The 13,201-nt window shown below is 46.9% G+C and overlaps 1 protein-coding gene across 8 annotated transcripts in view; it reads right to left on the reverse strand.

Annotated features, from left to right (window-relative positions):
• The window catches only part of PIP5K1C (phosphatidylinositol-4-phosphate 5-kinase type 1 gamma), a 593,211-nt gene that overhangs the window by 490,784 nt on the left and 89,226 nt on the right, over window positions 1-13,201 (reverse strand). Inside the window, exon 3 of one of the 8 annotated variants that reach the window (XM_069962583.1) lies at window positions 6,115-6,336. The exons of the other annotated variants lie outside the window; for them this stretch is intronic. Coding sequence (XP_069818684.1) covers window positions 6,115-6,213 — 99 coding nt within the window. The 5' untranslated portion in view covers window positions 6,214-6,336. The remainder of the gene's footprint in view (window positions 1-6,114; window positions 6,337-13,201) is intronic. 8 annotated transcript variants of the gene reach the window in all.

Raw genomic sequence — 13,201 nt, forward strand, 5'->3', positions numbered from 1 at the left:
GCACAGAGGGGGGCATGTACTTTAAGGGGGGTCACATAGTGTCAGGGCTACCTACTAAATGAGGGTGTAAAAGGGACAGTACAGATGTGCAGTTTTTAGAGAGATGAGGATGGTGTCAGTGTGAGGAGCCTAATATGTCTGTCTGGCAGATTCTGTGGATTCGTGGCCCAGAGAAGTTCTCAAAATCGCCCACAACAGATGGAGAAGATGAAAAGGGAAGAACTCCGATCAGAGAAGACGTACCCTGTGAGTCACTTGATATAACTGCACTGTAATGTATATGGTGTATAGATCCTGTGTACAGTGCGTCCACCTCTATATGACTGTATGAAGTGATATTGGTCTATGTACAGAGGATTATATTCAGTAGCAGCGGTGGTGTTAGTCACTATGAGGTGGTATTATTTGTTACTTGTTATCTGGTACTGTGTTTTATTGGATTTAGTATACTGGATTTGGTCAGTAACAATATGATGGTGATGTTTGTGGTGTGGCGGTAATATTTCCCCTTGTGTACTGGTAATATTGGCAATATTGGTCTCAGTAAACAGGATTTGTTTAGTAACAGTATGGCGGTGATAATATTTCCTGTATACTGGTATTATTGGTAATATCAGTCTTGAGATATATATATATACCAATAGCATCGAGAAAGGGGGGGCCCAAGTTGACCTCTTGCACCAGGGCCCAAGAGACATTAGCTACGCCCCTAGGGGCGGCATTCAGTGGCAGATTATAATATGGGCGGTTCGGGCGGCCGCCCACATTATAATCCGCCACTGATTGTACCATGTACCAGAGACCCCCGCGCCAGGACAGCATCTGTAATTAGATGCTGGGAGCGGGGTAGACTGTATTCATAAGCGCTGCGGTGTAATGAATCAGCCACGCGGTGCTGTTACTACAGTGCAGCGCTTATGAATACAGTCTCCCCCGCTCCCAGCATCTAATTACAGATGCTGTCCGGGCTCGGGGGGACTCCGGTACCGGCATTCCACGGAACGTGGGAATGCAGCCTTTAGTCCCCCGGCTGATGTGTGGCTGACGGAGGTGTCCCATCCTGTCTCCGGCAGCGCGCGCATCAGAGAGCTCCCTGTGCACTGGAAGTCACAGGCGCACGGGGAGCTCTCTGATGCGCGCGCTGCCGGGGACAGGAAGGGACACCCCGGGCAGCCGCACATCAGCCGGGACCAGACCAGAGAGGCTCAACGGGGGAACGGATGGCAGGTGAGTTGTGTGCTTTTTTTTTTTTTTTTGTTTTATCTGCTGTGCAGGGGGGGGACCATATATAAGGGAGAGGGAAGAGGGGGACCATCTATAAGGGAGGGGGGGAAGAGGGGGACCATCTATAAGGGAGGGGAAAGAGGGGGACCATCTATAAGGGAGGGGAAAGAGGGGGACCATCTATAAGGGAGGGGGAGAGGGGGACCATCTATAAGGGAGGGGGAGAGGGGGACCATCTATAAGGGAGAGGGGACCATCTATAAGGGGGGGAAGAGGGGGGCCATCTATAAGGGGGGAAGAGGGGGACCATCTCCTAAAAGATCAGCACCCTCCTCTCCTGACATCCTCTGTGCTGCTGGGACTTCTCCTATAGGATTAGCACCCTCCTCTCCTGACATCCTCTGTGCTGCTGGGACCTCTCCTATAGGATTAGCACCCTCCTCTCCTGACATCCTCTGTGCTGCTGGGACCTCTCCTATAGGATTAGCACCCTCCTCTCCTGACCTCCTCTGTGCTGCTGTGACCTCCCCTATAAGATCAGCCCCCTCCTCTCCTGACATCCTCTGTGCAGCAAGGGACCAAACATTATGTTTATTGGGGACAGCAGTTGGGGGGGGGGGCAGTAGTGGATTATAATGTGGGCGGATTGACCGGGGGGGGGGGGGCATCATCCTATAGTTCGCCTCAGGCAGCAGAGAGGCTAGAATCACCCCTGGCTGTAAGACGGACAGCGCTCCAAATAAGACCCTCTACAGAATACAGAATCTCCGGACTGGTGAGAGGTGGACTTCCACCGATTTCATATACTTAAATATATTACCTCTGTGAAAATGTTAATAAGTGTCACCAACTGTTGCAACCTACATTGAATTGACAAACAGAGGATCGATAATCGATAATTTAATCTAAGCACAGTAGAAACAAATCACAGCGACTTGCAAGGGCCCTGCAAAAGTCGCATGTGGACAAAACCGTATTCTATGAACCACAACTTATAACATCCTGAACTATATTATTTAAAAATTTATGATCATTTTATAAGAGATATATAGATATATATATATATATATATATATATATATATACACAGATATATATATATAGAGAGAGAGAGAGAGAGATTATATGTGTATGTGTATAGTTACATATGTTTCCATGAATTTTAGCCCATTTTGATTAAGACAAAAAGTGTTTTATATGACGGTGACTCATTTATAATACAAGACTCATATTACTTACCATGTTTTTATAATTATATTTAGTACCAAACATTTATATAGCAACATTTAAGGGGTATTGCTAGAGAGCCTACTATATGAGGATATAGGAGGGATTATTACAGTGTATGAGGGGCTGAGGGGGCTCTGCTATAGTATATGAGGATACAGGAGGGATTATTAGACTATGTTCACGCTACCTATTAGACCGGCCGTTCCATGAGCCGGCCCGGGTCACGGAACGACCGGTCTCTGCTCAGATCATCCAGGCCGGTACTTAAGTACCAGCCGGATGATCTTTCTGGCCGAAGGGTTCTGATGCGGGCGCATCAGCGGGCGCCCGCATCACAACTTCCCATAGCACACAGTGAAGCAGTGAGCGGCTTGCTTCACTGTGTGAACTGAAAGGGTTTCCTATGGCCGCAATTCATTGAATTGCGCCCAGAGAAAACTGACATGTCAGGTTCTTTGTGGTGCCGCACAAGATCCAGGCCGAAGCGTATACGATGTGTATACGCTCCGGTCGGGATCCCATTGAAGCAGAGGCAGTGTTCCACTCCGCAGAAAGTATGGCTGTACTTTTACGTAGTGTGAACATAGTCTTAGTCTTACAATGTATGAGGGAATGAGGGGGCTCTGCTATGGTATATGAGGATACAGGAGGGATTATTACAGTGTATGAGGCAGGGCCGGGACAAAGAGTAGGCAGGGGCAGGCGATGGCCTAGTGCGCCAAACAGCAGGAGGCGCCACCAGGCCGAACCTGGAAGCAGCATACAGGAGTTGATTACATCAGCCCCCTGCTGGGAGATGCACAGGTCTGTTGAGTCCTCAGCTGCTGCTGCTGCTGTTGTTCATAGGAGGGGGGAAGGACGTCTCCCTGCTGGGACACTGCTCTGGCTGAGCTCCCACTTCCAGGAGGCGTCTGACCTGCTCCAGGACACCAGCATGGGGGAATGTGCAGCATTACTCACATCGCTTGCTGCACATCCTCCAGGCTTTGGGAGCTGCTCAGCTGTTGGGCCAGGGAGGAGGAGGTGAAGCACCAGCAGCCTGCAGAGACCACACAGGGTGACCAGGAAGTGTCTGCCTGTGTCTTGTCAGCTGCTCATCTCTGCATCATCATCAGCCCCTCCATTACAGTCCCAGGATGGTGAGGACAGAAAGTCCAAACAACCTAGCTGAGAGGTAGCTGTTTTGTGTCTCTGTGTGTGTACATAAGAGTGTGAGTGTGTGTGTGTATACATAAGAGTGTGAGTGTGTGTGTGTGTGTGTGTGTACATAAGAGTGTGAGTGTGTGTGTATACATAAGAGAGAGAGTGTGTGTGTATACATAAGAGTGTGAGTGTGGTGTGTGTATAGATAAGAGAGAGTGTGTGTGTGTGTGTGTGTGTGTGTGTGTGTGTGTGTGTGTGTGAATATATACACACAAATGTGTGCCTGTGTGTGTACTGTACATAAATGTGTGTGCCTCTATGTGTGTGTATACGTAAGTGTGTGCCTGTGTGTATACTGTACATAAATGTGTGTGCATCTGTGTGTGTGTAAACTGTACATAAATGTGTGTGTATACATAAGTATGTGCCTGTGTGTGTGTGTGAGTATATATATATATATATATATATATATATATATATATATATACAGAAATGTGTGTGTCTGTGTGTATATCCACAAATATATATACACAAAACTATATACAACTGGTGGCAGCACACAAGGGATATATATACACAACGGGGGGCAGCAATGGTGTGGCGGTATTATTCAATGGTATCAATGGTAAAAGATAGTGATATCTTTTGGTTTTCTCGTAATACAGTGTGGGGGCACTTTCTGGGCTTTACACTGTCTGTGCCGCGCCAATTCTGATAACAGTGGCTTGGGGGGGGGGGGGGGTGTTGCCATTTGCCCTCTCTGCCTAGGGCACCAAAACTCCTTGTCCCGGCCCTGGTATGAGGGGCTGAGCGGGCTCTGCTATGATATATGCGGACATAGGAGGGATTATTACAGTGTATGAGGGGCTGAGGGGGCTCTGCTATGGTATATGAGAACATAGGAGGGATTATTACAGTGTATATGGGGCTGAGGGGGCTCTGCTATGGACTAATGAGGGTGCCATTACTTTGTGAAGCACTATAAGGGCAATTAAAGGGGTAGTGCGGTATATAAAATTGTTCATCCTGTCATTGCACTACTCCCATGTAGGCTACAAAGCACTGGCGACTTCTAGGAGAGTATCAACTGCTAGAAAAAATATAAATGCGCTGATACTATATATTATTGTGCGACCTGGGACATACTGTTTGTATTAAATCATATCCAAATATAGATCAGACCTAAAAATCCTACAAGGACCTATCTGGCACTCTATTTGGGAATACTACTAGACCTATGCCCCACCACTTGCATATACCATCGGAAGAGGCATATATATCGGTGGCCCACCCTCCATGTCATCACCCTGGCTGTGGTTTCATTCCGTCCGATGGTTTCTAAGAGTTAATTACTATGTGCCTTCACCCTCCCCCCTTCACCTTTTTTTCATAAACTATTTTATATATGTCTGTACATAGGTGACACTTAGTTAGACCTCCTTCTACATGTACGCTAGCTCCCTATTTAGGTGATGCGGCACTAGGTTAGGCTGCACACATATATGCTTTCGCATGCTTTGAGACATCAGTAGCAGGGGGAACTAATATAGTCTTCCTTCTGGATTAACAGATGGCCACTGTACTATCTTTATTTCCGGTTCTGGGTAGGGACATTGGTTGTAGTTCTACATGTGTAACAATAAACGTCGAACAATACTTGCATATTAAGTGCAATTTTCCATCTTATGCGTCGACATTTGGTATTACGACTTTTCTGTGCCAGAAAAGTCGTCATATCCCTCACCTACTCGCCTGTCTGCTCAGCCATATGAGAAGGAGGAGAAGGCAGTCACCGCCTGACACACAGTACTTGCGGTCCGGACCTCGTCAAGGCCACCTGGATGTTTTCCTTGCGAGGAGCCTGACTGACCAGCAGCTATGGAAACATCCCGCACCAGACAGCGTCTCAGGTCAGCCCAAGCAGGTAAGCCTGCTGTAGCTCCTATGGTGGTAGCCCCAAAACGAGCTGAAAAGGAGGAGAACATATAGTGGAGGCTTCCACGTGTGGTGAAGACAGAGGGGATCCCCTATCAGCTACAGCACATGGCGGCCAACACTTCCTCACAGCCTGTGGCTGCAGGGCGTTCACAAGATCCCCGGAATTGGCAGGAACATATGAGGTTTCTCCCTAGCAGATAAGAAATGGAGCAGTTTGTCCAGCGTTTAGAGACTTCCTATAAGCAGGAGCTAACATCTTTTAAAAGCTGCTATTTAGACAACAGAGGCCAAAGTGTAGGAAATAACTGCTGATCATGCTGCCCTGTCTGTACAATCGGAGGAGACGGTTACTAAGGTGGACATGCATGAGTTTCACATCGCGCAGCTGTAACGCCTGCATGATGACAACGAAAATAGAAGCAGGCGCAATTCTGCGAGGGAAGAAATTATGCGGAATGCTAAGAGGTAAGACATGGCGGCAGATATCACACGGTCAGAGAACCATCAGATCGGTCCTCCTTACTTGGCTCTTCCTGAAGTACATACATCTGCCAGGATGGTTGCTGATTCCCTCTTTACCTGACAATGGGGGTTCTGCACAACCAACTCTGGACAATGCTTTCGCAGACGGTTGAAAATTCTCCTTGTCTCTTGTAATTGAGGACATGTTGCCAACATGGTGACTCCATGTTGCCCGCTGGAAATTGCTGTTTCTGCCTGATTATGCTTGCTTAGTTCTTCACTAATTTTCTGCCTTCTTCTTCTCCTCTCTCTCTGCTCTTCTTTTTTGGCTGCCTAAATCTGAAGGGTTAAACAGCAAGGGTAAGAGTTATCTCTGATCCCGGCCTTTGTGGTTGGATACTCGCAACTAGTTGGGCGGCATGCACACATCCATGATATATGGTCCGGTCCGCAGACTGCACTCTTGACCTCGTATGGAGCTCTCAGCACCATGATTTATTATGATACTGGGAGCTTTGAAAAATGTAAAGCTCTGTGCTCCTGTAGTCACAAAGTCGTGTCAGTTCAGCAGCATATAACTTTAGCTGATTTGGAGCTCCTGGCATCATAATAATAAATTCATAAGTTCCATAAGAGGTCAAGAGTGCAGTCCTTGGTATACAGTCAGCTTGCAGACGGTATAACACAAATGTGCGCTGCTGGGTATTGCGGTAATTGCACAGACCTGAATAAAGATAACATGCCACTTTTATCAAACAGTGTATAAATTGTACATCTTAAAATTAGCTTAATTTATATACTATAGCTATATACTATTGGGAGAGCGCACAGAGGGGCTATATGCTTCTGGGGGAGCGCAGAGGGAGCTATATACTATTGGGGGGAGCACAGGGGGTCTATATACTTCTGGAGGAGCGCTTGGGGGGTATATACTATTGGGGGAGCACACAGGGGGGGCTATATACTACAGGGGAGCACACGGGGGGCTATATAGTACTGGGGAGAGCGCACAGGTGGGCAATATACTACTGGGGGAGCTCACACGGGGGCTATATACTACAGGGGGAGCTCACAGGAGGGCTGTTTATAACTGGGGGAGTACACAGGGGTCTATATACCACAGGGACACCTTAAAACTGGGGGCACAGAGGGGTGTAACTACTATATAGGGGTACAAGGGACTGTAGGTATTAGAGCCTAAAATATTTGTCTGGCCAGGAGAAGACTTCAAGATGGCCCACGCTGGATGGAGAGAAAAAGAAAATATGACAGTCTCTGATCGGAGAAGACACCCCCTGTGAGTAACTGAATGTAACTCCACTCTTTTATAGGCTTGCAGTGATAGAGGTCACGGTGTGGTGGTATTATGTAATGGTATCATTGGTGATATCTTTTGTTTTGTTCAAAGCAGTTTTCATGTAATAATGATTACTTATTATGGTGGACTCAGTGGCGTAGCTACCATAGAGGCAGGGTAGGCAGTTGCTATGGAGCCCGTGCAGGAGGGGGGCCCGGGGGAGAAGTAACGAGTGTTTGTCCTTCTGCTTAACCCCTTCTGTACTGCAGTGTGTAAGTGACCCAATGTTTACTTGCATGCTGCAACACAAAAAAGGGTTAACAAGCAGAAGACAAAGATGTCCTCTGATAATCTCTGACCTCTGTTCTCCAGCTGCCACAATCAAGTAGGAAAATGTGCAGAGCTCTGTGCAGAGGTCACTTACACGCTGCAATACATAAGGGGTTAAGCAGAGGGTATCCTGTTCCTGCAACTATGTATTTAACCATTAGGGTTTCTAATGGGCTCTTATAGGTAAAAACAGTGGGCTGTCATAGCAAGCAGCCATTGGCTCTCTGCCCTGCAAGTCATTCTTGTGGTTACAGCCTGGATTTTGCCTCTGGTCACAAGAGACTTACCACATCACAGAGCATAAACTATATGTATATATAGCTTTGTGTTGTGTGTAGGGGAGGGGGCCCCTTAAAATTTTTCGCTATGGGGCCCTGTGAATCCTAGCTACGCTCCTGGTATAAATTGTGTTATAAGGTAACTACTGTATGTATTGGGGTTCTTAATACAGTGTGGGGCACTTTCAGTACATTATACTGTGTGTGGAGCACGGATTCTGATAATGCGTGCGTGTGTGTGTGTGTGGGGGGGGCACTCTTGAGGGATGTGCACCGGCCCTGGTTAAGCATTGTGGAGGAACTACTGCAAGGGCCGATGGCTGGGCCTGACCCTGCTATAGGGCAAAAATAGAGGTGCCCACCAGAAGATACTGTCCCACAGCTCAGCTCCCTGCACACTGCTCTGCTCAGCTGACACACAGACAGCCCGGCCTCTATGTAGCTGAAGGCTGTGCAGAGCCTAAACCATATACAGTGTGTATATCCCCCCTCCTCCTGATCGTCCAGCCGACTTCACTGTGAGTGGGCTGCAGCTGGATTGGTGGAATAAATCCCCGCCCCTTCCAATTCTCTTTGTGTACATGCGCTGCAATACAGAAAGCTACCAGGCAGCTTCTGCTCTTTTCCCAAAGTACTTGTGTTTTAGATGTGTGGTTTTGGAATGGGCACCTAATGCTGGTCAGGCCACTGACTGTAGTACCGGCAATACTGCCTTGATGGCAGCCCTGATGACATCTATTATCAGATTTTCTTTAGCATGGAAGGGGTGTTATTCCTCAATGGTGGGTATACCATGTGTAACCTTCCTCCTGGAGCACGGGAGTTCCAAAGTTAGCAGTAACCGGCTGCTTACTCAGGCAGTCAGTCAATTATTCTTGAGATGGCCATTTGTCATAAATTAATAAGGGATGTGTGCGGCATAAGCTGATTATACTTCATGGGGGGAGCCACTACTGTTGTTGCTAGTTAGGTCCCTTAACTAGGTTAGCGCTTAGAGCACTAGTTACAGGTATTTTTTTCTGTGGAGTCTAGGTCTCTACTTCATATTCATAGTCTTCCTGTGCAATGTGAGATAGTTTAACGAGGACAGCAACTCCAAACATGAAGGGATCTGAATCCCTAGGTACTTGTTCTGTAAGTCCTTGTTTCTATGTTTTGGTTCTGATTTTGTGTGGTCCAATTCTTTTTTTCACCTGTTTGTCAATATTCTTCTGTTTTTCCTCCCTGATTCCTCCCTGCCGTGTCTTCTCATAGCCCCAGTTTTGATTAAACTGGCGTCCCTTAAAGGACAAGTGCCATGAAAAACTTTTTCCCAGTAATTGAAGCACATTACAAAGTTATATAACTGTGTAATATGCTTCAAACACCTATCTGCCTCCCTTCCCTGTCTTTTCCCCCCTCCACCCCCCACCAGGAAGTGTCCTGACTCACACAGACCTGATTACTGTCGTCACCGTCACCAAGCTCTTCTCTTAGCTCCTTCTCCTGTTACACTAGCCTCCCCCCTCCCCTGCCTTGTCAGGTGACAGGCTTGCTCAGCTCCCATTGGCTGAACAACTGCAAGCCATCACTTGTCACATCTCACTTGCTTATCTTCCCTCAGACTGACTCCGGCACATAGGCAGCTCCCCCCTCCCCTCATACCCTCTCTCCTGCTGCTGTGGACTCAGTGAAGGAGTCATGTCACTAGAGAAGATAAGCTGAGCAAGCAGAGTCACCTGACAAGGAGGGGGAGGCTGGTGTGACAGGACCTAGAGCAGTCCTCCTGCTGATGACTCATCCTCACAAGAAGGAGCTGCCTGGTGACTGTGACAACAGTAATCAGGTCTTTGTGAGTCAGGACACTTCCTGGTGGGGGGTGGAGGGGAGGCAGATAGGTGATTGAAGCTTATTACACAGTTATATAACTTTGTAATGTGCTTCAATTACTGGGAAAAAGTTTTTCATGGCACTTGTCCTTTAATGTAAGGGGCTTTAACGAGCTGTCTAAACGTTATGTTATGTATGCTATGCACAAACAACATGTTCACATGCTCTTGTTACAGGAGACACACTTCCGAACAGATCATGTGCCTCGGCCAGGGTCGGGACTAAGAGTAGGCAGGGGTAGGCGATGGCCTAGGGCGCCAAACAGCAGGGGGCGCCACCAGGCCGAACCCGGAAGCAGCATACAGAAGCTGATTACATCAGCCCCCTGCCGGGAGATACACAGGTCTGTGAGTCTTCTGCTGCTGCTCCACAGGGCCGGGGGGAGGGGTGGCCTACGGCTGAAGACACTGCTCTGGCTGAGCTCCCTTTGCCAGGAGGCGTCTGACCTGGTGCAGGAGGCCAGCATGGGGGAATGTGCAGCATTACACATCCCCTAGGCTCTGGGAGCCAGCTGCTTAGCTGTCGGGCCAGAGAGGGGGAGGAGGAGGTGAAGAACGGCAGCCTGCAGACACAGCACATGATGACCAGGAAGTGTCTGCCTGTGTTTTTTGTCCTGGGCCTCTCCTGTCAGCTGCTCATCGCTGCATCATTATCATCAGCAGCAGACCCCTCCATGACAGTCCCAGGACAGAGAGGAGAGAAAGTGCAAGCAACCTAGCTGAGAGGTAGCTGTTTTGTGCCTGTGTGTGTGTACAGCGACAACAAGAGTGTGTGTGTGTGTGTGTGTATACATAAGAGTGTGTGTGTGTGTGTGTGTGTGTGTGTCACACTGAGAGGTAGCTGTTTTGTGTCTGTGTGTATGTGTACATAACAGTGTGTGTGAGAGTGTGTGTATACATAAGAGTGTGCGTGTGTATACATAAGAGTGTGCATGTGTATTCATAAGAATGTGTGTGTATTCATAAGAGAGTGTGTGTCACACTGAGAGGTAGCTGTTTTGTGTCTGTGTGTATGTGTACATAAGAGTGTGTGTGAGCGTGTATTCATAAGAGTGTGTGTATACATAAGAATGTGTGTGTCACACTGAGAGGTAGCTGTTTTGTGTCTGTGTGTGTGTGTGTACATGTGTGAGAGTGTGTGTGTCACTCAGAGGTAGCTGTTTTGTGTTTGTGTGTGTTTACATGAGTGTGAGTGTGTGTATTAAGAGTGGGTGTGAGTATTCATAAGAGTGTGTGTGTATACATAAGTGTATATACTGTACATGTGTGTGTGTATATGCATAAATGTGTGTCTGTGTGTATATGCATAAATATATATACATAAAAATATATGCAACTGGGGGCAGCACACAGGGGATATACACTCACCGGCCACTTTATTAGGTACACCATGCTAGTAACGGGTTGGACCCCCTTTTGCCTTCAGAACTGCCTCAATTCTTCGTGGCATAGATACAACAAGGTGCTGGAAGCATTCCTCAGAGATTTTGGTCCATATTGACATGATGGCATCACACAGTTGCCGCAGATTTGTCGGCTGCACATCCATGATGCGAATCTCCCGTTCCACCACATCCCAAAGATGCTCTATTGGATTGAGATCTGGTGACTGTGGAGGCCATTGGCGTACAGTGAACTCATTGTCATGTTCAAGCAGAAATCGAGACTCATCAGACCAGGCAACGTTTTTCCAATGTTCTTCTGTCCAATTTCGATGAGCTTGTGCAAATTGTAGCCTCAGTTTCCTGTTCTTAGCTGAAAGGAGTGTCACCCGGTGTGGTCTTCTGCTGCTGTAGCCCATCTGCCTTAAAGTTCGACGTACTGTGCGTTCAGAGATGCTCTTCTGCCTACCTTGGTTGTAACGGTTGGCTATTTGAGTCACTGTTGCCTTTCTATTAGCTCGAACCAGTCTGCCCATTCTCCTCTGACCTCTGGCATCAACAAGGCATTTCCGCCCACAGAACTGCCGCTCACTGCATGTTTTTTCTTTTTCGGACCATTCTCTGTAAACCCTAGAGATGGTTGTGCGTGAAAATCCCAGTAGATCAGCAGTTTCTGAAATACTCAGCCCTTCTGGCACCAACAACCATGCCACGTTCAAAGGCACTCAAATCACCTTTCTTCCCCATACTGATGCTCGGTTTGAACTGCAGGAGATTGTCTTGACCATGTCTACATGCCTAAATGCACTGAGTTGCCGCCATGTGATTGGCTGATTAGAAATTAAGTGGTAACGTGCAGTTGGACAGGTGTATCTAATAAAGTGGCCGGTGAGTGTATATACATATGGGGGGGGGGGGGGCGCCATTTGCCTTCTCTGCCTAGGGCACCAAAATTCCTTGTCCCGGCCCTGGCCTCAACTCCAGACCCAACATTACACCTACTGGTTGCACAGCACCAATCCAGAGTCCAAGTCCGAAGGTGCCTCAAATGCGATCCACAGATCCTTACAGCATGATCTTTTGGGCACCATGGTTGACCCCATTGAAAGGCATGCCTTTGTTGAACTCAGAGTGGTCTCATCCACTTACACTATAGGTAACATATACCTCCCAAATGCGAACCAGGGTAGGGCCTTGAGGGACATGCTTTTAGAGATGGATGCATTTATTGAAGGAACACTGACTGTAGGTGGGGACTATAAAGGGAAAAGGAAACACCCTTTTCTTTTTTGGCTAAAGTCCCTGAAACATCCTATCTTGCATATATTTATGTCAGGATTATCATCAATCTCCATGGTCATCCTGACCATCTTAATTAAGGGGTCTACATCTTCAGTAGATAACATGGGGGAGTCAGATAAATACTATGAAGATGCCAAATCAAAATCCTGAATCAGTTCTCTAATATCCTTCAAAAGGGTAAATTCATGCGGGCGGATCCGCCGGGAGTCTCACACATGAAATCCGCAGCTAATCCACAATACATGTATTAACCGTATTAACCCCTTAAGGACAGAGCCTTAAATGGCCTTAAGGACAGAGACAAATTTTATGAATTTGACCAGTGTCACTTTATTCATTAATAACTTCGGGATGCTTGTACCTATCTGGCTGATTCTGAGATTGTACTTCACATTTCTGGTAAATTGGAGTCGATACTTATAAAAAAATCTTTATGAAAAAAACCAAAATAACGTGAAAAAATGCATTTTTCCAACTTTGAAACTTTTTTTCTTATACAGAAAATAGTTATGCCACATAAATTATATATTAAATAGCATTAGCAACATGTCTACTTTATGTTGGCGGAATTTATTAAACTTATTTTTTTTAGACAATAGAAAGCAGCAAATTTTCTGTAAAATTTCAAAATCAGATATTTTTAGGGACCTGTTCAGGTTTAAAGTGTATTTGAGGGTCCTGTATGTTAGAAAGCCCCACAAAGCACCCCATTTCAGAAACTGCACCCCCCATACTCTGCAAAAGCAC

The sequence above is a fragment of the Dendropsophus ebraccatus genome, chromosome 3 (assembly GCF_027789765.1).
Source record: "Dendropsophus ebraccatus isolate aDenEbr1 chromosome 3, aDenEbr1.pat, whole genome shotgun sequence".
Classification (NCBI taxonomy): Eukaryota; Metazoa; Chordata; class Amphibia; order Anura; family Hylidae; genus Dendropsophus; species Dendropsophus ebraccatus.